General features: G+C 52.6%; 1 protein-coding gene across 2 annotated transcripts; it reads right to left on the reverse strand.

The window, feature by feature from the left end:
* COL9A2 (collagen type IX alpha 2 chain) lies at positions 1,152 to 17,417 on the reverse strand. 2 transcript variants are annotated; one of them, XM_003356334.5, is made up of 33 exons: positions 17,290 to 17,417; positions 16,735 to 16,916; positions 15,432 to 15,506; positions 14,181 to 14,216; positions 14,034 to 14,096; positions 12,671 to 12,724; positions 12,511 to 12,546; positions 12,395 to 12,418; positions 12,014 to 12,067; positions 11,648 to 11,701; positions 11,487 to 11,534; positions 11,195 to 11,251; positions 11,058 to 11,111; positions 10,679 to 10,732; positions 9,906 to 9,959; positions 9,751 to 9,804; positions 9,576 to 9,629; positions 8,384 to 8,437; positions 7,942 to 7,995; positions 7,690 to 7,743; positions 6,711 to 6,755; positions 6,283 to 6,336; positions 5,410 to 5,463; positions 5,077 to 5,130; positions 4,918 to 4,989; positions 4,627 to 4,662; positions 4,438 to 4,482; positions 4,302 to 4,334; positions 3,958 to 4,104; positions 3,664 to 3,718; positions 3,198 to 3,386; positions 2,363 to 2,440; positions 1,152 to 1,930 (listed from the first exon to the last, which is right to left on the reverse strand). In XM_003356334.5, the coding sequence occupies exons 2-33, from the start codon at positions 16,804 to 16,806 to the stop codon at positions 1,731 to 1,733; spliced, it is 2,067 nt and encodes a 688-aa protein (XP_003356382.1). In that variant the 5' UTR covers positions 16,807 to 16,916; positions 17,290 to 17,417; the 3' UTR covers positions 1,152 to 1,730. The 2 variants fall into 2 exon arrangements, with proteins under 2 accessions (XP_003356382.1, XP_020951673.1); XM_021096014.1 differs by lacking the exons at positions 16,735 to 16,916; positions 17,290 to 17,417 and adding an exon at positions 16,066 to 16,318.

Here is a 24,388-nt window from a genome sequence, read left to right on the forward strand (position 1 = left end):
TTGCCGAAGCAAATGTGTGTGTGTGTGTGTGTGTGTGTGTGTTGGGGCAGGGGGCTTTTGAGGGGTGTTCTCTGCCTCTGCTGGCCAGAGAAAGAGAAGGCTGCTCCAGTATAGGTGGGGACTTACAGCCAGGTTTACGGTGCAGTGTAGGAGGGTCCAAGCTTCAGCAAATGCTGGGACCTCAGGCTGGAGTCCTGTGTCTCCAGGAGGAGCAGGCAGAACGCTTCATTTAGGGGGACAAATGCCCAACTCAGTAATGGAACAAAGGGACTGGCCACTCAAAAGCTCCCATCATTGCTTTGGTCAGAGGCGCCTGCCATGTCCTTTCCTTCTTGTGCTACTTGGAGCAACTTTGCTGGTCTACACAGCTATGAAGCTGGGAGCCGCAGGAATACACGTCAGATCTGAGCCAGTCTCTCTTAGATGTCCCCTCAGTGAAAGTGGCATGAGTGAATGTCCCTTCTGCTCTTCTCATCCAGGTCCAGGTCTTTTTCTCATGGGCCTCAGAACCCCTGGAAGGCAAGAGCCAGGTCTTCCCATCCTGGCTGCCAGCTTCTCCCCCAGGGCCAGTACAGGGGCCAGAACTCAGTGAGGCCCTCCTGTGCACCAGGCCCTGGAAAGACACTGAGTGGGCTCTACCGGATAAATGAGGCATGGCTGAATCCTTGCCCAGCTGTACAAAGGCTGCGAAGGGATCTGTCCAAAGTTAGCAGGTCACCATCTTGATTCTACCTGCAGTTTCTTTCCTCAAATACACCTTGCCGTCCTCATGCTCAATTCAGAATGTGCTCGGTGAGGGAATTCCCGTTGTGGCTTAGTGGTAACAAACCCAACTGGTATCCATGAGGATGCAGGTTTGATCCCTGGCCTCGCTCAGTGGGTTAAGGATCTGGCGTTGCTGTGAGCTGTGGTGTGAGTCAAAGACGAAGTTCGGATCCCATGTTGCTGTGGCTGTGGTATAGGCCGGTGGCTATAGCTCTGATTTGACCCTTAGTCTAGGAACTTCCATATGCCGTAGGTGTGGCCCTAAAAAGAATGTGCTCAGAGGAAGGTATCCCACCCTCGCTCCTCCCCTGGGGGAGCCCTGGACCATCCCCCTCAGGTGGTGGATAAGCACTAATCCACAAGAAAGTAGGCCCAACACTCACATCCTGGTTTGTACCTAAGTTGGGGGCTTTTATTTACAGAAAGGCCTGGGTGGATCTCAGGGTTTGATGGGCGAGGGTGATGCGAGCAAAGAAGGGAGATGGGCGTTTAAATACTCAGATGAGAGGAAGTCAGGGAGGAAGTAGTGGACTGGCTTAAGGATGGCCACCTCCGGGCAGTCACCCAGTAAGCCCAGAGGGTGAAAATGGGATCGGGAACCAGCAGAGGCCTCAGTCCACTTGCCCCAAGGACAAAATGGCCAGTGGAGGATGATGCAGAGTAAGGAGATGTTGGTTTGAGTGACAACCGAGTGGTGCTCCAGGAAGGAAAGCCACCCCAACCTCCTTGGACCTTGGACTCTCCAGCAACACTTGCTCTGTCTGTTAGCCTCACCTTTTCACTCCATGCCCTCCCTTCCCTTCCCCTGTGTTTTGGAATTTCCTTTGCCTTAGGACTCCTGGATCCCAGACAGAAGGTCCTGGGAAAGCTAGCTTTCCTGGGCTGAGGGATGGGGTGCATGTCCACCCAGGGGGACCTAGTCCTTCCCCCCAGGATGCCCACTGGGCTCTGTCTTGGCCTGATGCTCACGGCCCTTTGATGGATCCAGGCTCCGTGAGGCGTGCAGAGGCGTAGGCTGAGGCTCCAAGGCAGGCTGCAGGCTCACAGAAGCCTGGCAGCCCCATGGGGCCCGGCAAGCCAGGTCGGCCTGCCTCTCCTGGGGCCCCTGGGGCCCCTCGATCTCCATCTTTGCCGTTGATTGCCTGGCCAGGCCGGCCAGGCAGTCCTGTGAAAGCGAGAAGGTCAAGACATCAGGGCTTCATCCTGTCTCAGCCTTTGAATTCCTAAGTCTCAGTTTTCAGGTGGGGAAAATGAAGCCAAGGACACCACAGAAAGAAGGGACTCTGCCCCAGACACAGGACTTCTGAGTCCATTATTCTGGTTGTCTATTATTCCCTCCTCCCAGTCAATGAGTCTGGGGAGCAAATGCCCCTTCCTTCCCCTCCATGAATTTCATGCAACCCAGGGAAAGTCCTCAGAATCCCAGCTATCCGGTTCCCAGCCAGACCCCACCCAGAGGCTCCTGGGTGCAAAAACCAGATGTATGGGACTGAACTGGATGAGCGTGAGGCCACCATGGAAGAGATCCAATTGTCTTTGGGTCAGTAATCCCAGAGCTGGGGGAGAGAACTGCTGCTGGGTGGGGCCCAGGTCTTACCTGGAATCCCTGGGGGCCCAGGCATCCCGGGATGCCCACGTCCAACTTCTCCCCTGTCCCCCTTCTCTCCTCGTTTCCCTGCAGAGAAAGAAGGCTGCCTTAGCTTTTCAGAATTGGAAAAAAGTTTTCCGCTTGACTTGCTATTTAATTTTTGTTTCACCCACAACCATTACTTCTGTTTTGTACTAGTTTATAATAGGGGAACGTTGGAAATGACTGCAGAACTGGTTAAACAAAAGAGAGTCCAAAGGATGGAAAATGCACAACTGATAAAGTTCATTACAGGGAAGTGTCTAACAATAACAACAGCTGGCATTTACTGTGCCTACGCTATGTAAATTACCTCTGAATGTAATCCTCATGACAACTATGAGGTCGTTGCTAGTAATATCCCCAGTTTACAGATGATAAAGCTATAGGCCCAGGAAGATTAACAGGTAACTTGTCCAAGAGTCACAATGAATGTGGTAGAGTCTGGACTCACACCTGTCTTGTGACTCAAGCGTTCCTGCTTTACTATCTTGTTAATCTGCCTCCCCACTTCTAGAGACATGGAAGGATTTTATGGAGGGCCACTAAGTAAATTTAAGACAAAACAAAAACCCAAGTTATAAAATTGTACATTTGTTTCTATCAATTTGCTACTGAAAAAGCAAGCCCAGGAGTCACATGGGGAAGAGACATGTCTATACCTCATCCTAGGAGAGGGAATGATGAAAGATAAGGGAGCCCAGGAGGCTGAGCAATCAGCCCATGTAACTGAGACCCCAGGGGCGCTGGTCTTGGCTAAATCCTCATCACCTGGCTGCTGCCCTGACCCCAGAATAGCACTCACCCTTGGGCCCGGTGTTGCCGATCTGACCCACAGCTCCCACGATGCCAGGAATGCCCCGAGGGCCAGGGTGCCCATGGGGTCCCTGTTTGCCTGGGTACCCAGGAGGCCCGGGGGGTCCTGGGGGACCCACCATCCCGGTTGCACCCAGGGCTTCCCGCTTGGCACTCACAGCCATCTCTGCCAGTTGCTCTGGAGGGAGGGAGGGAGGCAGAAAAGTGTGTAAGATGGGTGTCAGTTCAGGAAATCTCGAGGAAGGCAGAGCATCCTGCCCCTGGCCCCTGGGAGACAGGGGGTTAACCTCTCCCTTCCTCAGGCTATTTTGCAGTCAAAGGTCCCCCAGCCCCTTAGAGGCAGAGCTGGAATGGCCACCCAGGACTCCAGACTCTGGTAAGGCCACTTGGAGAGGCTCTTGAAGGATGACGATGCCCCTTGACTGTGAGGAGGGGTCGCTGCCCCCTCCCCTCACCTTGCATCATCTTCAGCATCACATCCTCGATGTGCTGGTCGCTGGCATCTCGGCCCTGAAAGCACAGAAGGTCCTTCACAAAGAAGCTCCTGGCTCCTGCTCCCATTTTCTCACGGGAAGAATTTTCAGCATCTGACTGATACCCCTCCTGCACCCACACCCATCCTCTCTGATTTTCGGCTTGGAACCAGCCTCAGGAATGCTAGTCTCTGGGAACTCCCAGCCTTTGGGGGATAGGCAGCACCCCAAAGAGATGTCCTACTTAAGACACTCCTCCCTTGGAGGCCAACTCACCGCCACGCCCTGCCTCCCGGGCAGTCCGGGCAAGCCTCTGTCGCCAACCAGTCCTCGAGGGCCGGGGGGTCCGGGATAGCCCTGCACCCCCGGGGCGCCTGCATCGCCGCTGGGGCCTGGGTAGCCGGGTTCTCCGCGGACTCCTTGCTGCCGGCGGGGTGGGTGCAGAGCAGGGGTCAGAGGGCGCACACACTGGCGCGCGGGCGGGGGTGGGGGTAAGGGGGTAGAGGAAGGATTGGAGTGGGGAAGGGAGGCCTGGGGAACCGAGGTCCTGGTCCCCAGCGGCCCAAGGTAAGGAAGGCTGCGGGAAAGTGAGAAGGCGGCGTCGCAGCGACAAGACTCACCTGTCCCTTGGGCCCCGGCTCGCCAGACTCGCCCTGCGGACACAAGGAAGCGCGGTCACAGTCACGAGGCGGTGCTGCCCGGGGCGGCCTTCGGTTCTCCCTGTACCTCCCCTGCCGCCTCGCACAGCCTGCTCACCTTCTCGCCTTTCTCTCCTGGGAGGCCAGCCACTCCCGGGTCGCCCTAGAGATTGATAACGTTTCAGACCCCGGTGGCTCCACGGGGCGTGGGAGCAGGGGCAGCAGGGCCGCTGGGGCTGTAACACTCCCGTCCCCCGCCCTGACGGGTGCGACCGATGCCCGGGGCAGGGGAGGTGCTGGCACTCACCACTCCGCCGCGGGGCCCGGTCTTCCCTGGGGAGCCCTGGAGAAAGCAGGGAGTCGGGGGCTTGGTGAGCTCCGGGCCAGGGAAGGCGGGGTTCCACCGGGTTCCCCCTATCCCGGCTCCTAGCCACGCCCCTCTCTGCAGCTCCGCCTCAACCCCCAGGTCCCCTTAGACCCCGCAAGGAGTAATTTCTCCTCGAAGATTTGGGGCGCTCAAGGATCTGACTGCGCCCCACCGACCCCTCGCTCAGGGTCCCAGCCTCTTTCCCTGTTATTTTCAAGCCCCATTTGGTACCTTGTCTCCCTTGATGCCTGGCAAGCCTTGTGGTCCTGGAATTCCTGGGGGGCCCTGCTCCCCCTTGGGGCCCTGAGGAGAAAAGAAACTGGCAAGAGTAAATCAGATGGGGTGACCAGATGTGCCCCCCACCGCCCATCTCAGCCGCCCTGCACTTGCCTGCCGGCCTTGAGGGCCGGGCTGCCCCACTGGCCCCCTCTCACCGTGGTCACCCTGAAATAGAAAGAGAGGTTTACACGCTGCCTGTCAGCAGGGGCAGCCTCTCTCTGCCAGATCCCAGACACTGTGTGGTCAGGGTGCCCTCCATCCCTGCTATTGTCATCATGGAGGTCCTTGGCTCCACTTCACAGACCTGCAAACTGAGGCCCTGGCTCGGGGGGCCTCATACACACTGGGCAGGTGCTGGAGTCTTATGAGCACCCAGATCCTGGGTCCGGGAGTGCCAGCTGCTGTAAAGATCCCCAGGGAGGGGTCTCTGTGTCAGGCACTTACCTTCTGTCCCATGATGCCCTGGGGACCGATTTCTCCTTGAGGCCCTGGCTCTCCCTGGGAGATGGAGAAATTGGAGGTGAGCAGCAGACTGGTAGGTCCCTCCCTTCCACACCTGGCCAACCCCTGCCTACCCTTGGGGCTCAGCTAATTTGCCTCATCAGAGAAGACTTCTCTCTCCTCCTGTTCTTTGGGTCTCTGTACTTTTCCTTCATAGGACCCAATACATCATCATGTGACCTTTTTTTACATTATTATTTTTAATTAGGGCTGTATATGGAAGTTTCCAGGCTAGGCTACTGGCCTATGCCAAAGCCAGAGCAATGGCAGACCTGAGCTGTGTCTGTGACATACACCACAGCTCATGATGGCAACACTGGATCCTTAACCCACTGAGTGAGGCCAGGGATCGAACCTGCATCCTCATGGATACTCGTCGAGTTTGCTACTGCTGAGCCATAATGGAACTCCCTGTGACTATTTATTTAATGTATGTCTTTCCCACGAAACTGCAAGCTCCATATAAGTAGGAGACTGTCTATCTCAGTGTCAGCACAGTCATGGATAGGTGGCAAATACTTATGGAATAAATAAATGACTCTGCCTGTTGGAATTTGCAGCCCTGGTCCATCAGGCCATCTGGAGAGATCATACCCCAGGACAGAAACAGCCCCCTGCATTGTGCATAGGGAAACAAGGGCCCAGAGAGAGAAGGGAGCTTCCTTGGGTTAGTGGCTGAGTCCTGATTGGCCTCAAGAGCACCTCGAGGCTGGGGCTCCATGCCAGTCTCACTCTGGCCGCATATGCTGAGTGCAGGGTCCTCAGGCCGGAAGGAGCCCAAGTAAGAGCCTTTGGGTCAGAGAAGGGGGCACTTACCTCCTTCCCGGGGGGACCAGAGACTCCTGGGAAGCCCCGTTGGCCAGGCTCACCCTGCAGGAAAACAGAGCTCTAAGGTCAGTCTGTGTCACCTAGTCAGGCCCTTGGCCTTGGAGAAGCCAGTGAACCCCAAACAGACTCTGGAAACGAATAAGTTGGGAAGGGGAGAGGGTTTTTAATTTTCCTGTTTCTCTAGATTTGGAGCCATGCCATCCTGTCTCCCCTGAGCCAGGATGGATAAGGGGTCGGGGTGGGGTGGGGGGAGATGACAAGAGGGAGGTGATTAGGCCCAAGGGACTTTGTCCAGGCTGAGTCTCCAATGTGCTGAAGCCTGGGTCTTGCAGTCTTTTAGCCATGCCCCTGGCCCCTAACCCCAGCTTCCTTTGCTCAGAGGAGGCCAAGTCTGCCCCAGTTTGGGGTCACCTCACCTTGTCTCCAGGGCCTCCTTTTGTCCCAGGCTGGCCGGGCATACCCTGTGAAAGGAAGTTGACCTCAGTTTCTCCCCTGGCAGAGGGGAACCCCATGCACCTGCTGCTTTGCCTTCCAGATTCTTCCCTTGCCTTGTAGGAACTGTACAGCAGAAGGCCCAGCCATGAACTTGACTGTGCCGAGCCCTAAATCCCTGGTGGGAGAGGAGAGGGTTACAGAAGAGCCTGCCTACCAGGGCCTGTGATCCTTGGGAGAAGAGGAGCATACACGGATGCACAGGAGCAGAGGCTGCATATGGACCTGTTAGCAGGCCTCAGCCTCAGTACTCCTGGCAGGGAAGGCTGGGGGTTCCAGAAGGCATGGGATGGAGGTGGGCCTGAATGGTAAGAAGGCACAGAGAGATGGGAAGGGCATTCCTAGCAGAGGATCTAGTAAAGGCCTGAATGTGTGGAGGTAGAAAAGCCAGCCACAGCCACAGCCACACGGAATCTGAGCCGCATCTGCAACCCACACCACAGTTCATGGCAATGCCAGATCCTTAACCCACTGAGCGAGGCCAGAGATTGAACCCACATCCTCATGGATCCTAGTCGGTTCTTTATCACTGAGCCACAGTGGGAACTCCAACCTCAGCCACTTTTTACTGAATGACTGGACAGAATGACTTTTTTCCTGGAGGCAGTGGAGGGGCCATGGAAGGTCCTTTAACTGAGAAATGGTCAGCTTCTACTTAGCTGACATGGAGGACTGGGAAGGCCAAAGAGGAGACTGGAGCAGCTGTGCAAATGATGAGGTGTCAGGCAGGCCAGAGTTGGTAAAGAGGCCTGGGGTGGATGGGGACAAGGACTAGGGCACACGTCCTGAGCCCCAGGTGTGTGATTTTGACCTCATCAGCCACTCACGCCACCTTGGGGAGGTGGGCAATGGAAGTGGGTGACATACCACATGGCCACCCCCATGGATCCACACCAGACTTACCGCTAGGCCCTGGTGGCCTGGATTTCCTGGCCGCCCCGCCTGTCCTGCACTGCCCTGCAAGAGAGAACCAGAGGCACAGTGAAAGCTCCAGCCAGAGTGTCCATGGCTTCCACCCAAATGGAGACAGAGAAACTGAGGCTCCGTGGCAAGAAGGAATGTGTCAGGGACACCCTTGAGCATCTCAGGGTCAGAGGCTTGGCTGGGAGGGGCCCTGACCCTTGCCCCAAGCCCACTAGTTGTCCCCACTCCTACCTTCATGCCAGGTGTGCCTGGAGTCCCGTCCTTGCCATCGATGCCCGGGGGGCCCTGCTCAGGAGGAAAGTGGCATGGAGACTCACAATGGGGAGATGCCTGGGATGAGGCCGCCCACCCATGTCCCTCTGTGATGGGCAGCATGCAGGTAGGAAGTGAGTTTGGTCATCTCTGGAAGTCCTACCAGCCAGCTGGGGGAGGGGAGTGGGAGTGAGAAGGGGGATTTCTGGGGGTGGACAATAGTCCTTCCCTTGTGTGGGAGACGTGTCCCAGGACCTCTCATATATCACTGCTCTATTTACAGGTGAAAAAACTAAGACATAGAGGGCATTCCTGGCAGTGACAAGATCAGCCCATGGCAGCAGAGTTCCATCTAGAATCCCAGGTGCCTCATCCTTGGAGACTTGGAGAGCTGCCTGGACTCCACCCTCTGTCCACTTACGGTTGCTCCCTTTGGGCCTGTTATTCCCTGGGGTCCTCGAACACCTTGGCTGCCCTGCAAAGTAGAAGAGATCAGGTCACCTTCAGGAGGCTGAACCCCTGTCCAGCTGTTCAGAGAAGGGAACAGCTGAGAACAGTGACCTCCAGGTCCTAGGTCCCTGTGGCTCAGGCCATGCTGTGCAGGGGCTGGAGGAAAGGGGCCTCGTTGGACAAGTGTGCCCTGGACTCAGCGGGAGGGAGTGGAGGTTGGCGTCAAGCAGGCTGGGCTGGAGCAGCACAGGACGGGAGGAGACAGCACTCACTGGGACCCACAGAGGCCCTGAGCAACTCCTGTGTGAAGAAATACGACAACCAAATACAATGTGGGGACTTGCTTTGGGTCTTGATCTGAACAAGAATCCTGAAAAGACATGTTTTGAGATCCTTGCAAAAAATTGACCACAAGCTGATGATGAAATGATGTTCAGGAATAATTGATAATTTTGTTGGTGTGACAATGATATTGTGGTTATGTGAGAACAAGGCCTTATTTTTGAAAGAGACAGAAGTGAAGTGGGTCAAATGACATGATGTTAAGGATTTGCTTGCAAAGAGCAAAGTGAAGGAAGGGGAAAAGGGGCTGAAGTGAGTGTGGCAAAATGTTAATTTGGGGAGACAGATGTATGAGGTTACTATGTCATATATAAAAGTTTATTTTTGTGTATGTTTTATAACCTGCAGAGTAAAAAACTAAAAAATTGACTTTCTGCCCAATTTTTCTGTCCACTCAAAACTACTCAAAAGAAAGAAAGTCTATTAATTAAAAAAAAGAGAGTGAGAGAGGGAGAACGGGGATCTGGACCAAATCTCATTAGCCCCATGACTGATTTGCTGGAATTTCATTGTCTGGCCCCAGTGACCGTGGGACTGAATTCTGTGCTTCTCCCAAAGTCTGAATTTGATCAGCAACAGGCTGGGCTTGGAAGACGGGGAGCTGGTGGGGCTGATTGGGTTCTGGGCATAGACTTTCCTCCCCCAAATCACTCTCCCACACACTCAAACACACAGAATAATGCATGTGTGCGTGCATGTACACACACACACACACATACACATACACACACATATGTGCCTGCACATGAGCCTTGGGTGGAGCTGAGTCCACCCAGCTCTCCCCAGAGGCCCTGACTGCACAGGGCTGCCTGAGGACTCACCACGTCACCCTTCTCCCCAGCTCGGCCTGGTGGCCCCCTCGGACCTTCCTCGCCCTAGTAAGAAGGACAAACAGAAATTCATGTTACACAGGCTCGGGGGAGCCACACCCCTTTGCAGCACTAGGAGCTGCGTCTAGAGGAGGCGTGCATGGAAGGGGAGCAGGAGCAGACTCACTGGTGACCCGGCAGCGCCGACGGAGCCCACCATGCCTTTGTATCCTTGAGGACCCTGGGGAGAGGAGAGGTCATCGCGGGTCAGTCCTGGCTGGACCCCAGAGGCGAGAGTGCTGATCACAGCAGCTCTTGCAGGACAACCCCAGACCCACTCACCATTTCTCCTTTGGGTCCTGCCATGCCTGGGTAGCCCCTGACACCCTGGGGACCCTGTCAAAACAGAAGCGTGACAGTGATGGCAGCTACAAGGACCACTTTGTGAACCTTCCCTGACCTCCACCGCAGTCTTCACAGGGCCTCCCCTGGGGCAGGCACAGAGTCCCTATCACAGATGGACAGTGAGGCTCAAGGGTAGGGACAGATGCACCAGGTCACTCAAAGGCACTCCCACTCACAGTGGCAGAATCTGGGCCTCAGTCTTCTGGCTGGCAGCCTTGGCTCCTGTTCCCAATTTCTTTTTCTTTCTTTCTTTCTTTTTTTTTTTTTTGCTTTTTTCATTTTATTTTATTTTATTTTGCTTTTTAGGGCCACACCCATGGCATATGGAGGTTCCCAGGCTAGGGGTCTAATCAGAGCTACAGCTGCTGGCCTACACCACAGCCACAGCAATGTGGGAGCCAAGCCACATCTGCGAACTACACCACAGCTCACCACACTACACTGGATCCTTAACCCACTGAGCAAGGTCAGGGATTGAACACTTATCCTCATGGATCCTAGTTGGGTTCATTAACCACTGAGCCACAATGAGAACTCCCTGTCCCCCCCTTTCTTAGTCAGACTCAGCCTCCCTCCCCCAACCTCAAGACACACCAGCGGGACACAGGTGTCTCTTTCACACATGGGAGGCCAGAGCAGGGGAATGGCTCCACCAAGGTCTCCTAGGAGAGGAAGAGAGGGGAGAGGAGGGCCCGTGGAGTGTTCCTTACCGGCGGTCCGGGAATGCCTTGCTCTCCAGAGGCACCCACATCTCCCTTGGGACCCTATGGGGCAGGGAAGATCCATCAGATAGGCACGCAGATGGAGAGACGAATACACAGGCCACCAGACACCATCCCTTCCCCAGCAAAAGCAGATGGGAGGCCCCCTAGAAACCATGCAGCCCGTGTGACAGAGATGGGGAAACCAGAGGCCCAGCAAGAAGGGACTTACTAGGGACACTTATCTAGAATCTAGGAGTCCTGCCTCCCAGCTCAAGGCTCTATCCCCAGAGACCCACAGGGGGAGGGGGAGGGAGAAGGAGTGGGGGCAGGTTCCTGGAGGGCCCTCTCCACACACACTCTCCCGTGGCCGTCAGCCCTCACTCACCGGCTTCCCCTGGCGGCCGGCATCTCCCAGAAGCCCACGTTTGCCAGGATGCCCCTGTGGGGAACGAGAAACAGCTCAGGGTACGCCCTTTCCCCACCCCACTGCTCCACTCCCAAGACTTGGGCCACGAAGCTCACCTTCACTCCCTGCAGCCCTGGGGGGCCTTTCACGCCCGCTGGACAGTTGGTTGGACACTGGAAACAAAAATCCCACAGGGCTCTCTGGTCACATGCCTGCTCCAGGCCCATTGGGCAGGCTTTCCCCATCTTGCCAACTCCGGATCCTGCCTCCTGCCGCACCTGGCTGAACCCCTCCCCGTCTCCCAGGCACCCTACCTCCACCAGCTAACAGAGCTCCTTGCCCACCCTACTCCCCCAAGATGACACGCCCCTTCCCCGGATTAGCTCCACCCCAGACCCCGCCTCTCACCAGGAAATCCGCACTGCCTTCCAGGCCCTGGATGGTTCCTGGGCGACCCTGAGAAAAGATGTGTGGAGATGGAGCCTGACCCGAACTGTCCCCTCACGAGGCTTGGGCCTTGTCCTTCCCCAGCCGCACAACAGCCGTGTGGGAGGGTTGAGGACACATACCGGTTTCCCAGGGGGCCCCGGGGGTCCTGATGGTCCTTCTGGTCCCGGATCCCCCTGAAAGCAAAAAGGGCCCAAATCATACCCTTGTCCAGCCCCCCAACCCAAGATCACCTCTGCCCCCTCCTCCAGCTCCTGCTACTGCCCCATACACCCTGCCCTCCAGATCACCTCCTGAGATCTGGGCCCTTGGGGAGATCAAGGACTGAGCGGCAGGGGATGGCCCCAGCCCTTGGCCTCCCTGAGAGATCTACCACAGGGTGGGCTCAGCAGGAGGGGTTTCTGCCCCAGACCTGGAGGAGCTCCCTGATGGCATCTTGAAGGCAGAGGGTGGGAGGCAAAGTAAGCAGATGGGTGGCTGGGGCTCACCTTGGGGCCTGTGATTCCAATCTCACCAGGGAGGCCAACAGGTCCAGGTGGTCCCTAGGAACAGAGACATCAGTGGCTAGGATGCCTCAGAGGGTTAGCCCAGCCCTGATAGGAACAGGTACTTTCCCCTTTCCCACTTTCACTTTTGCAACCAACCCCAGAGCATCTGGCAGATTAGGGCTCTCAGGACCAGAGAATCTCAGAGCCAGTGGATAGACCCAGAGTTCTCTGACCCATCTGCCCATTTCTAACACTATCCCAGCATGCTGGCCCCTTCCCATGCTGGCCAGTCCCCTGAAAGCTCTTTTGTCCCCTAGAAGGCCTTCTGTATCCTCTGAACTCTTCTGTATCCTGTATCCTGCTCCATCCCTAAGGACTTACAGGAGGTCCAGCGAAGCCAGGGCCCTGGAACAGAAGGAAAGTTTAGGTTCGTGGCTCATTTTACAAGTCCCCCTATCCACAAAGGACCCCTTAAAGCCCTTGTAGGGTATACTCACTGGCAGGCCAGGGGGACCTGGGAGCCCGGGCTGGCCCTGCAAGAGCAATGGGAGAGGCTCAGAGGCTGGGCGGTGGGGGGGGGGTCTCCTGGGTCCCTGCTCCTCTCTGCTGCAGCTCCTCCCAAACTCTGGTTCTTGATTGCCCATGCTGGCCACTTACCTTGACTCCAGGGATCCCCATGGGACCAGGCTCCCCCTTGGCTCCAGTTAGACCCTGGGGAAGAAAGAGAAGGTACATCCAGGAGGCAGGAACCTATTCCCTGACCCATGGGGCAAGGAGGGTCCAGGGAGATCTCTCCCGAGTGGGCCCAGGCTGCCTTTCACCATGATCTGTGAAGGTCTAAGTGTGCCGATACCTCACTTTCCCTTCCCCCAGTCCCCACAGCCCTTGAGGATTATTCTCTTTTGAAAGATGAGAAAGCAAAGCCCAAAGGTTGTTTTGTTTGTTTGTTTTTTGTTTTGTTTTGTTTTGTTTGGCTTTTTAGGGCCACACACATGGCATATGGAAGTTCCCAGGCTAGGAGTCGAATCTGACCTGCAGCTGCCTGGCCACAGCAACTTGGGCATCTGCGATCTACACCACAGCTCACGGGAATGCTGGATCCTTAAACCATTGAGTGAATGAGGCCAGGGATCAAACCCACATCCTCATGGATACTAGTCAGGTTTGTTACCAATGGGTCATGTCAGGAACTCCCAAGGCCCTGACCTGCCAACGCTCCACCCTCCCACCAAGTCTAGCCGTCTAGAAGACCTAGACATAGGTCTGGATGGCCATTTTCTTGATGTCTGCCCTGGAACTTTTTTCTGAGCCTTAGTCTTCTCATCTGCAGAGTGGGTTAATAATGATGCCTGCTTCTCTGTGTGGCAATGAAAACTGATGCGGAAGGCAATATGCTTTGTCATCTTTGCAGGGTGTGGACAAGCTGGGGGGAAGGTCCACACCCTGCAAAAATGACAAAGTTGATCATGGCCCTAATGGGAAACTCTTGAGCCAGCAGGGCACAGGCAACTCCTGGGGGCCTCTTCTTCCTGGCATCGTTCAGTGACTGACACCAGTCACCCTAAGCAGATGACTTCCCAGTGCCCCTGGCTGTGTCCAGGAGCCTGTGACCTTGAGGCCACTGGGAACTCTGTGGTATCTGCCAGATAATGTTCCTCTCCCGAGTTTGTCTGGGGCTGGGAGGAGATGGGGTGGGGAAGGGAAAAGGGGGGGAAAGGAGAGGGCACCTAAGGACAGCTCTGCCCAGAGTATTTAGTTTAATACTTGGATGCCAGAAATGTGAGACTAAATTCTGGCTGCTGCTGACAAGAGAACTCCCCTATGGATGTATACGTGCCCATGATTCAGCGCTCCTGGGATGAGTGTGAGGTCACAAGTCATACAAAGGTGAGGGGGGCTCACAGCTAAAGAGTCTCCATCCTGCTCTGAACAGCGGATCAGGAGGGAAGATGCCAGAACTGGGTTCAGGAGGTCACTGGGTGGAGCCCTAACCTGCTCTATGTGACTAGGAGGTACTCACGTCAATCCCTGGCTTCCCGTCTGGCCCATCTGGCCCTGGTTTGCCAGGCTCTCCCTTAGGTCCCTTGAAAACGGAGACAGAGCAAATATCAGCCATGGGAGGGCAAGACCCGGAAGGGTCAAAGGTCAAAGAGGAAAAAGCACTCACCGGAGGGCCAGCTTTCCCAGGGGGTCCCTTGTCACCCTGCAAAATACAAGTTGGTGAGACAGCACACCATGGCTCGTGCCACCCCAGATGGGCAGGCACAAGCCCTGGCTGGCCTGTACCCACATGCTCCTCTCCTCATTGTTTATTCTTCTGTCCTGGGTCCCTTCAGCCTTGTGCTTTTTAGGAAAATAGCTCCTTTTCCCTCAAGAAAACCATAAGTGGGTTGAGTCCAACTCCAGGCAGGCTAGAGAGGGTGATATCCACAAGCAAGTGGGTTTTGGACGTGCCAGGGTTGGTAAGGTGCCAGCTGTAAGAACTGCAAATGGGGTTGTGTGGCTCCACGTTACCTCGGAGAGCGGGTGCCTCTTGGATTTGAACAATGTGGGAAGAAATTTGGGGCTTTTAGAAAAACATGAAGGGATTGCGTAAGCAAAGGGGGTAGTCTTCTGGATTGGGGTCAGGAAAAGGAGATGGAACAGAGGCAAGAACCAAGGGGGCACATTAAATCTGTCCCCAAGGCAGGAAGGACCTCCTTCCCCTGTGACAAAGGACCCTGGGTGGAGGACCCACAGGGACTGCAGAATCACATTCAGCCCCAGAGAGGCCTCCAGGCATTTCAGAGAAGGCTTTGGGGGCCAGAGAGCCTGGCAGGGATCCAGCGCCCTGTGTTTGAAGGGTGGGGGCGCCAGATTGAATAGAAGGCTGTCCAGATAGGTAAACAGCAGGCTGACCTCCTGGGGGAGATCCAGAATGAGGTATTTAACCCTCACCGGGGCAGGGAGAGCAGGGAACAAGCCCAACTGATTCTAAATCGGGGAGAAAAATGCAAAGGGAAGAGACAGGAGTCTGGCCTCAGCTGGTCAGCGGTCTGGCCAAGGCTCCTAAGCGACCCTGAAGAAGCATCCAGACATGCTAGGGGCAGGGCAAGGGCTTAAGGCGTCTCCCACCCCAAAAAGAAGGGAGGAGGGGGCGGGGGATAAGGAATCGCTGTGAGCTGTGGCGGGCAGACGAAACAGCAGCTCCTTGTCGGCCCGCGGCTATAACGGGCTCTGCATCTCAGAGCTGGTTTGAGGTTTTTGTAGAACAAACGGGCTCCTTGTGGTGCAGGCCGGCGCCGCCTACTGACAACAGGGGGCACTGCATCTTCAGGCACCGATCTCAAGGCTGCCACCACCCGCAACTGCCAGTGCTCACAAAGTTCCCCTTTGTCCGCAGCCTCCCTCCCCCTCCCGTCCCAGGTTAGAGACTCACGTCGATTCCGTCGGATCCAGGCACTCCTGGAGGCCCAGGGGGCCCCGGGGGCCCTCGTTCTCCTGGCGGACCTCTCTGAAAACACACACAGGGGTGCAGCCCTCAGAGAGTGCAGGGAGCTGGGCATTTAGGGGTAGGCACCCTCTTGGGAAAAGCCGCAGACTCCCGTTTATTGAGAACCCACTGTGCACCAGATACTGTGTACCATTACATATATTATTTTATTGAATGCTCAGAACTGTGAGGCCGAACCTATCAAGCCCCAGTTTGCAGTTGTGGAAACAGGCTCAAAAAGACCAAGGAGTCCTTGATCACAGGAAGTAAGCGGTGGAGCCAGAATTCCGTCCTAGGTCGGCTCAACTCCTTCCACCGTACGGTGTTGCCCTTGCCCTTGTGGTGGCGAGATGCTGATGGAGCAAATAAATAACAGATGGGAAGGAAGGTGGAGCCTAGAGACGCTTGTTCCTCAATGAACGGTTGCTCGGATTAGTTTTAGGTGAACAACAGATATCGAAGGTGAGTAGGTACCCTTTCCTCTCCCACTAGTGCGGGTAAAGCCTGAAGGGAAAGTTGGGGAGGCGCAGAGGGACGGGAGGTTGAGGGGACCCAGAAAGGAAAGCCTGTTTTCTCCTACTCAGAGCACCCCTCTTCCGGCACGGCTTCGTTCTCTCCTGGGTGGCAAGCAGGGGTCCCGCGCTTGCCAGATGCCCGCGCCCTCCCCAGACCGAGAAGTGCCAGGCTGGCGCCCCTCAGGCGAGCTGCGGACCGTACAGGGCATCAGGCGGCGCCCGGCCCCTGCCCTTCGGCTCCCGCGTGGCGTTAGGCCCCCTCCCCAGCCGGCCCTCGGAAGTGAGACGCAGGCGCGCCAACCCGGCGAAGCGGCAGCGGCGGAGCCAGAGCGGAGTCTGGCTGGAGCCGGCGCCCCCTGGGAGGCTGCGGGGGCGGAGGCGCCCAAGCCCCGTGAATGGGCACCATTGTCTCCACCGCCACCTGGGCTCTCCCGACTGCCAGGACCCGGCGCCGGCTCCTGCCCCACGCTGCCTGTCCCCGGCAGGGCCGAGCATTTGGGGATAGGGTCCCTCTGGTTCCCCGGCTCATCCGTCTCTTTTCACGGTGCCGAGATGCGCCTGATTTGTGCCCCTACCGAGGGGACGTGCGCCGAGGAACTGTCTGAAGCTGCTTCTCGGGCTTGGGAGTGTCAGTAGAAGGTGGAGGTCTGGCAGAGCACTTCACCAGACCATAAGATCCTGAACCCCAAACCCCAGAGCCCGCACCCCGGTGCCTCAGTGGCCGCGGGACTTACGATCTGCGCTAGGGCGAGCCCGAGCACCTGCAGGAGAATCAGGAGGTTGCGGGGGGCGGCCGCAGGCGCCATGGCGGGTGGCGGGTTCGAGAAGGATGGAGGCCGGCTCCACGCACGCACCGACGGCTGAGGCTCTCGGAGCGGCGGCGGTGGCTGCTCTCGAACCGGGCGGGCCCGGCCTCCTGAATATGCGGCGGGGCGGGGCGGGGGGCCCGCGGGGTCTGTCACCTGAGAGGACCCGGGGAGGGAGGCCCGCGTCCTCCTCCCAGCTCCGCCCCACTCCTTCCAGCCACCAGCGCCCACCCTCCATCCTTGCCCCGGGCTTCCCAGAAGCAGCGGCCGGGTCGGGGCCGGCGATCGTGGCTCCGTTTCTCTGTGAGGAGGCAGAAGGCCATCCGAGGTCCCTACCCAGCCTGATCTCCAGGAGCCAGCCCCCTTCCCCCTGACCCTCAGTCCTCATCCCATCACATGGTCCTCGGCCACTTCTGCCTGCGAGTCCCCGCCTGAGTCCTCTCCCTCAGGGCCCAGTCCGAGGGTGCCTCGGGTTCTGCGGACCTAGTAGCAGGTTCTGCCCAGCTCACCATCCACCTCGTTCCTCTCCACATGCAATCAGGCCTCTTCCATATTAAAATATACCAAAGCCTTTCCTGGATCAGCCATCCTGTGAATACCCCTTGGCCTCCTCCCTCTGGCTCCACGCTAACAATAGCCGAGTTGTCTGCACCCCACCTGTAAACTTCTCATCTCCCTCTCCCCTCCCTGCTTCTGCATCAGCTGGGAGACCAGTCTCCTGGAGGTCACAGTGAGGCGAAACCCCTCTTCAGTCCTCCAGCCATGAAACTGTTTGCACCTGGGTCCGCCTTTGCCAATCCTGTCTTCCCTGTCCAGGCAGGCATCCACCATTCAGCCCTTCTGCTTCCCTTTTTTTTTTTTCCTCTTTAGGGCCAAACCCTTGGCATATAGAAGTTCCCAGGCAAGGGGTCGAACTGGAGCCACAGCTGCTGGCCTACGTCACAGCCACAGCAATGTGGGTTCTGAGCCACGTCTTCAACCTACACCACAGCTCACAGTAACGCCAGATCCCCGACCCACGGAGCGAGCCCAGGGATCAAAACCACATCCTCATGGATACTAGTCTGATTTGATCCAGCTGCGCCATAACGGGAACTCCCAGCCCTTCTTCTTCTATTGCTTTTTCTTCTCTGCAGCTGCCTTAAGCACCAGAGTCTGTAGGCTTGACCACCTCTCTCACTCTAAGTGATCGCCTCCATGTTCATGGAAATGACCACCACCTTATTTACCAGACTTTCCAAAATCTACCTGTCCAGTATAGCCTCTCTCCAGAATCCCTTACCTTCCCTTTCATTCACTTAAGCAATGTTGGTAAAGTGCTTTGGAATCTGACTCTGTCACTGACTGTATGACCACAGGACCTAAAATCATATGAAGACTCAGTTCAGGAGTTCCTGTTGTAGCGCAGTGGTTAATGAATCCGACTAGGAACCATCAGGTTGCAGGTTCGATCCCTGGCCTTGCTCAGTGGGTTAAGGATCTGGCATTGCCTTGAGCTGTGGTGTAGGTCACAGATGCGGCTTGGATCCCAAGTTGCTGTGGCGTAGGCTGATGGCTACAGCTCCGATTGGACCCCTAGCCTGGGAACCGCCTTATGCTGCAGGAGCGGCCCTAGAAAAAGGCAAAAAAAAAAAAAAAAAAAAAAAAAAAGAAGAAGACTCAGTTCATCATCTGTAAAAGGGAATAATAATATTCCCTATCTTACAGGGGTTTTGTGAAGAGCGAATAGAATGATGCATATGAAGTACTTAGCAGCAGCACATAGTAGGTGCTTGATACATTTTAGCTTCCATGGTGATTTGTGGAGGTCTCCATTTACCAGTCATGCACCCGATGAGGGGAAGACAACCAAGAACAAATCAGCTAAAATGTTCAAGGCGAATACTCTCAGGTACCCGGGAAAGTCCAACTCCCCCGCAGCATGTTGGCCAAGGGCCCTGGGCTTGAAAGTGTGTTCTTGGAGCTGAGTTTGGGAGAAAGGGCTTGAAAGAACTTCATCGTTCTGCCTAACAGAGTGAGGAAGAATTTGCAGTTTGTAGGAAGTAAGATGAGAGGAGAAGAAAGGGAGAGAGGGCTGATGGCACTACCTGGGTGTGCGGATTAATATGTGTAAAGGACTTCTAAGAAATGGGATGTCCAGGAGTTCCCATTGTGTCTCAGCGGTAACAAACCCGACTAGTATCCATGAGGATGCAGGTTCAATCCCTGGCCTCGCTCAATGGGTTAAGGACCTGGCGTTGCCATGAGTTGTGGTCTAGGTTGCAGATAAGGCTTGGTTCTGGCATCGCTGTGACTGTGGCACATGCTGGCAGCTATAGCTTGGATCTCGGTAGTGTATTCACTGTTTATTGTGACATAACAAACCACCTAAAAACTGAGTGATTTAAAACAACCATTTCTTGATTTAAAAAATGGAATTAAAAAATGGCTCTGCTGGTTGGTTCTGACTCAGGGTCTGTTGTGAGATTGCAGTCAGATGGTGGCTGGAGTTAGGGTCATCCAGAAGGCTTCTTCACTCAAATGTCTGGGGTCTGTATTGGAAAGCCTCCAATAGCTAAGGCTAGAACAATTGGAATTTCCTGGGCAGCTATCTCCTTGAGCCCTTTGTGGGCTTGCCGTAGGGTCTCTCTGACAGGGCAGCTTCAAGGTAGCTGAACTTACATAGCAAGCTCAGAGAGCTCAAGACAATATCAGACTAAAGCAGAATTGCCTCCCAGGACCCAGCCTCAGAAATCAAAGTGTCAACTTTACCACATTCGGGAGCTCCCATTGTAGCTCAGTGGAAACGTCCCTGACTATTATCCATGAAGATTTGGGTTGATCCCTGGCCTCACTCAGTGAGCTAAGGATCTGGTGTTGCCTTGAGCTGTGGTGTAGGTTGCAGATGTGGCTCGGATCCAGCATTGCTGTGACTGCTGTATAGGCTGGCAGTTGCAGCTCCAACTTGAACCCTAGCCTGGGAACTTCCATATGCTGTAGGTGTGACCCTAAAAAACAAACAAACAAACCCAAAAAAACAAAACCCCAAAAAAACCAAAAACTTTACCACCTTCTTTTGGTCCAGGCCTTTACAAAGTTTTGCCCAGTTTCACGGGGAGGGAACAGAGACCCCACCTCTTGATGGATGAGTATCCATGTCACATTTCAAGAAGAGCATGGAGGATGGTCCATATGCTGGGGAGGCAACTTTGGAAAATACAACCTTCCATACTTGGGCTTATAAATGAACCTGCTTTAAGCTCAAAGCAGGAGCTGATCAAGAGAATTCTTTGACACAAGATATGGACTAGATGTTCCAGCCAATCGCATATAGATATTAAGGAGCAGAAATTAAATAGAGAGTCATATATCCACATTCCTGGATGGGAAGACTCAGTGTGGCAAAGATGTCAAATTAGTCTATAAATTCCATGCAATCTCAACCAAAATCAAATGCAGTTTTCATGAAATTTGACAAACTGTACTAAAGATATTCTAGGAGAGAAATGGCATGAAGATAGCCAAGAAAAATTTAAAAATCAAATGAGAAACATCTTTCCCCACCAGAGAGAAAAACAAACTATAAAGCAAGTTATTCAAATAGTGTTTTATCAGCCCAAAAATAGGAGAGAGAGAGAGAGTGAAACGCACACACACACACACACACACACACACACACACATTTTGTATTTTTCGGGCCATACGCTTGGCTTATGGAAGTTCACAGGCTAGGAGTTGAATCAGAGCTGTAGCTGCAGGCAGAACTGCTGCAATGGGATTCTTAACACCACTGCACCACAATGGGAACTCCAAGAAGTTTAAATTTGACTTCGTAATGCTTTTTAAGTGTCTTTATAATAAAAATATGTAGATAAAACTAAAAGACAGAAAGGAAATATCCACTATATACCAGACAAACAATTAATATGGATAACATACAAAGGACTCTTACAGATCAGTAAAACAACTCTATCAGACACTTTAAAGGAATAGTTAATTCAAATCTTCTATAAGCTTTTTAGAGAATGGAAAAAGAACACGCTGAAACTCATTTTATAGGGCTAATATAACCTGGATATCCAAACCGGTAATGGGCTGTAAGAGAAAGAAATATTGGAGGCCTGTCTGTCTTATGGATGCAGATGGAAAAATCCTATTTAAAATATTAGCAGATTGAATATAGCAATCTATTAAAAGAAACATCATGACCAAGTTGGTTTTATACCAGGTTTAAAATTAGAAAATCTATTAATGTAATTCACCACATTATTAAAGAAGAAAAGTTTAAGATCTCTTCGAAATGCCAAAAAAGAAAAAGAAAAAAGAAACTCAAATGTCGGCTCTTGTTTTTCCACCTACCATAGTAATTTCCTCTACAAGAATGAACCTGAAAATGGGGGCCCCAGAAGCCAGGTGCTAGAGCAGAAGGAAGCATTGACACCACACGGTACCTGCCTCATCTCTCCCAAAGGATGCACAGAGCCTGGATGCACATGACAAGATACTCAACATCATCAGTCATTAGGGAAATGCAAGTCAAAACCACAACGAAATACTGCTTTACCCTCGGTTGCTATAATCAAAAGGCAGATAATAACAAGGGTTAGCAAGAATGAGGAGAAATTGGAACACTCACACACTGCTTATAGGAATGTAGAATGGTGCTGCTGATTTGCAAACAGTGTGGCAATTCTTCAAAAGGTTAAACATAGAATTGCCATTTGACTCAGAATTTCCTCTTCTAGGTGAATACTCAAGAATACTCAAGAGATATAAAACCATATAGCCATACAAAAACTTGTACACAAATGTCCATAGCAGCATTATTCACAATAACCAAAAAGTGGAAACAACCCCAATGTCCACTGATTGTTGAATGGATAAAATGTGGCATGTACATACAATGTAATATTATTTGGCAATAAAAAGAAAAAAAGTATTGATACATGCTACAACATGAATGAACCTTAAAAATATCTTAAGGAAGCCAATCACAGAGGACCACATATTCTATTATTGTTTTTATATGAGTGTTGCTAATAGGTAAATCTACTATAAAGGGAGATTGCCTAGAGCTGAAAGGAGGTGTTTGGGGAGAAATGGGAAGGGGCTGTTAATAGGTTCATTTTACTTTAAATCTTTTGTGTTTTTATATTTAAAGTTCATGGAGATCCTGCTGTGGTGCAGTGGGTTAACGATTCGGCTTGTCCCTTGGAGGCACCAGTTTGATCCCTGGCCCCGTGCAGTGGGTTAAGGATCCAGTGTTGCTGCAGCTGTGGCTTAGGTCACTACTCCGGCTCAGATTTGATCCCTGGCCCAGGAATCAAGTCCTCATAGATACTAGTGGGGTTCGTTTCTGCTGCGTCACAACAGGAACTCCTCAATAACTATTTTAAATGTAAATGGGCCACTCTAATTAAAAGGCAAAGATTGCCAGGTTGGAAAACAAATAAGATCCAGCTACATGCTATTTACAGGAGGTGAACTTTACTTATAATTTTTTTCTTTTTCGGCTGCCTCTGCAGCATATGGAAGGAAAAAAGCAAATAAATAAATAGATAATAAATAAATAAATAAATAAATAAATAAATAAATAAAATAGTTATTGACATGATTTGGTTTAATTCTATCAAGTTATTTTCTTTTGCCTCCCCTCTTTTTTCTTTCTCTTTTCTTTTCTTTTTCTTTTTTTCATTTTAGGGCCACACCTGCATCATATGGAGGTTCCCAGGCTAGGGTTCGAATTGGAGCTGCAGCTGCCTGACGCCTTAGCCACTGCAATGCAGGATCCTAGCCGCATCTTCCACCTACAACACAGCTCACTGCAACGCCAGATCCTTAACCCACTGAGTGAGGCCAGGGAGCAAACCCACATCCTCATGAATTCTAGTTGAGCTCGTTGACTGCTGAGCCATGAAGGGAACTCCCCCAACTCCCTTGTTTTAAATGCTGAATTTTCCTTCAGTTTATGTCTGCTCTTGGTCACTTTCTTGTTCCATAATTCAGGGATTTTTTTGTTAAATATTTTGACAATTTACTCCACTGTTGCCGAACTAGAATGCATCCCAGTTTAGGAATTTAACAACCATTTAGTGAACACCTGCTTGTTACTGGGTAGGTGTAACTTTGAACAAGGTAGACACTTCACACAGCTCACATTTGGGCATAGGGGTTCAGATTTTTAAAAAAGAAGCATGCTGGAGGCTGTGTTAGGGGAAATTTGAGGACTCTGAGGACCAAGGGCATATTGATATCAACTCTCGAATAAGAATTTGGGGAGTCCTCTTTTGGCACAGTGGGTTAAAGATCTGGCATTGTCACTGCAGCTGCTTGGGTCACTGCTGTGGCACAGGTGCAATACCTGGCCCAGGAATTTCCACAAGCTGCAGGCATGGCATAATAATAATAATAATAATAATAATAATAATAATAGGAGTTGCCCTTGTGGCTCAGCAGTAGCGAACCCAACTAATATCCATGAGAACTCGGGTTCAATCCTGATCTCATTCAGTGGGTTAAGGATCCGGCATTGCTACAGACTGTGGTGTAGTTCACAGACGTGGCTCAGATCTGGTTTTGCTGTGGCTGTAGTGTAGGCCGGCAGCTGCAGCTCTGATTCAATTCTAGCCTGGGAACTTCCATATGCTGTGGGTGTGGCCCTAAAAAGATAAAAAATGATGATGGTGATGAGGAGGAGGATGCTGATGATAAGTTTGCTGGGGATCCTATTTGTAGCTCCTTCTGAGACATTCTTGGCTTAACAAAAAAAAAAAAAAATTTCCTTGAGCTTTTCTTTCTTGTGCTCTACCTCCCTCATTTTCTTCCTTCTTTTCATCCTCTTCTTCTTCCTTCTTTCTAAAATATTCACTGCACATTTTCTCTGTACCCAGGCCCTGTTCTGTGTCCTATAGAAGGTGTGGTTATCCTTAGCTGGTCATTTGAGACTCCATCTCAAGAAAGTCTTTACAAACTCTGCAAGCTGGATTAGCCTAGAGAACATGAGTGAAATTCATTTTGTAAATTTTTATTCTACCAATATTGGCCAACGACCCACTTACTATGTGTCAGACCTGCGGGGTGAGGAACTAATTAAATGACAAAATCATAAAAAGAACAGGTAGAAACTACCATTTATTAATTACATACCATTTATTATTAATGATTATAATATAATCATTATATGTTTATAATACTATTGAGCACTTGCTATATATCAGACATTGTGCTGGTGTGTTATGTGCATTTGGTTGTTAAGTCTTCACAACCCCTCGTGGAGGTAGGTTCCTTGATTTTTCCCATTTTATGAAAACAAGACTGAGGTTTAAAGGAATGAAATGATTTCCCCAAGGATGCTCAGGTGGGTTCCCCCACTTCTGGTTCATGGTAGGTACAAGTGATCTTCCTCTTCCGCTAAGATCACAGAATATAGCTGTGCACTTTGAGCTCTGCACAAAAGTGGATGACAGAGCAGAGAGTGCAATAAAATCCAGCCTTGACCACAAGCCTGCCATAGCTTTTATTTTGCTGCTCCTAGCACGTCTTAGAGAAGAAGTCTTAGAATCTTTGACTTGAGGCTTGGGCCACTCCAGTTTACAATACTCAG

This window comes from Sus scrofa, chromosome 6 (genome assembly GCF_000003025.6).
Source record: "Sus scrofa isolate TJ Tabasco breed Duroc chromosome 6, Sscrofa11.1, whole genome shotgun sequence".
In the NCBI taxonomy this organism is placed as follows: Eukaryota; Metazoa; Chordata; class Mammalia; order Artiodactyla; family Suidae; genus Sus; species Sus scrofa.

Bases quoted from the DNA above. Each gene is read 5' to 3' on its own strand.
- COL9A2 (XM_003356334.5), bottom strand. From the start codon at position 16,806: ATGGCGCCTGCGGCCGCCCCCCGCAACCTCCTGATTCTCCTGCAGGTG. The intron at 12,419-12,510 runs GTGAGTATACCC...CTTCTGTTCCAG, and splicing joins CAGGTCCCCCTGGCCTGCCA to GGCCCTGGCTTCGCTGGACC. The intron at 9,805-9,905 runs GTGAGTGGGTCT...TCCTCTCCCCAG, and splicing joins CAGGACCCAAAGGAGAAATG to GGTCCTCAAGGATACAAAGG.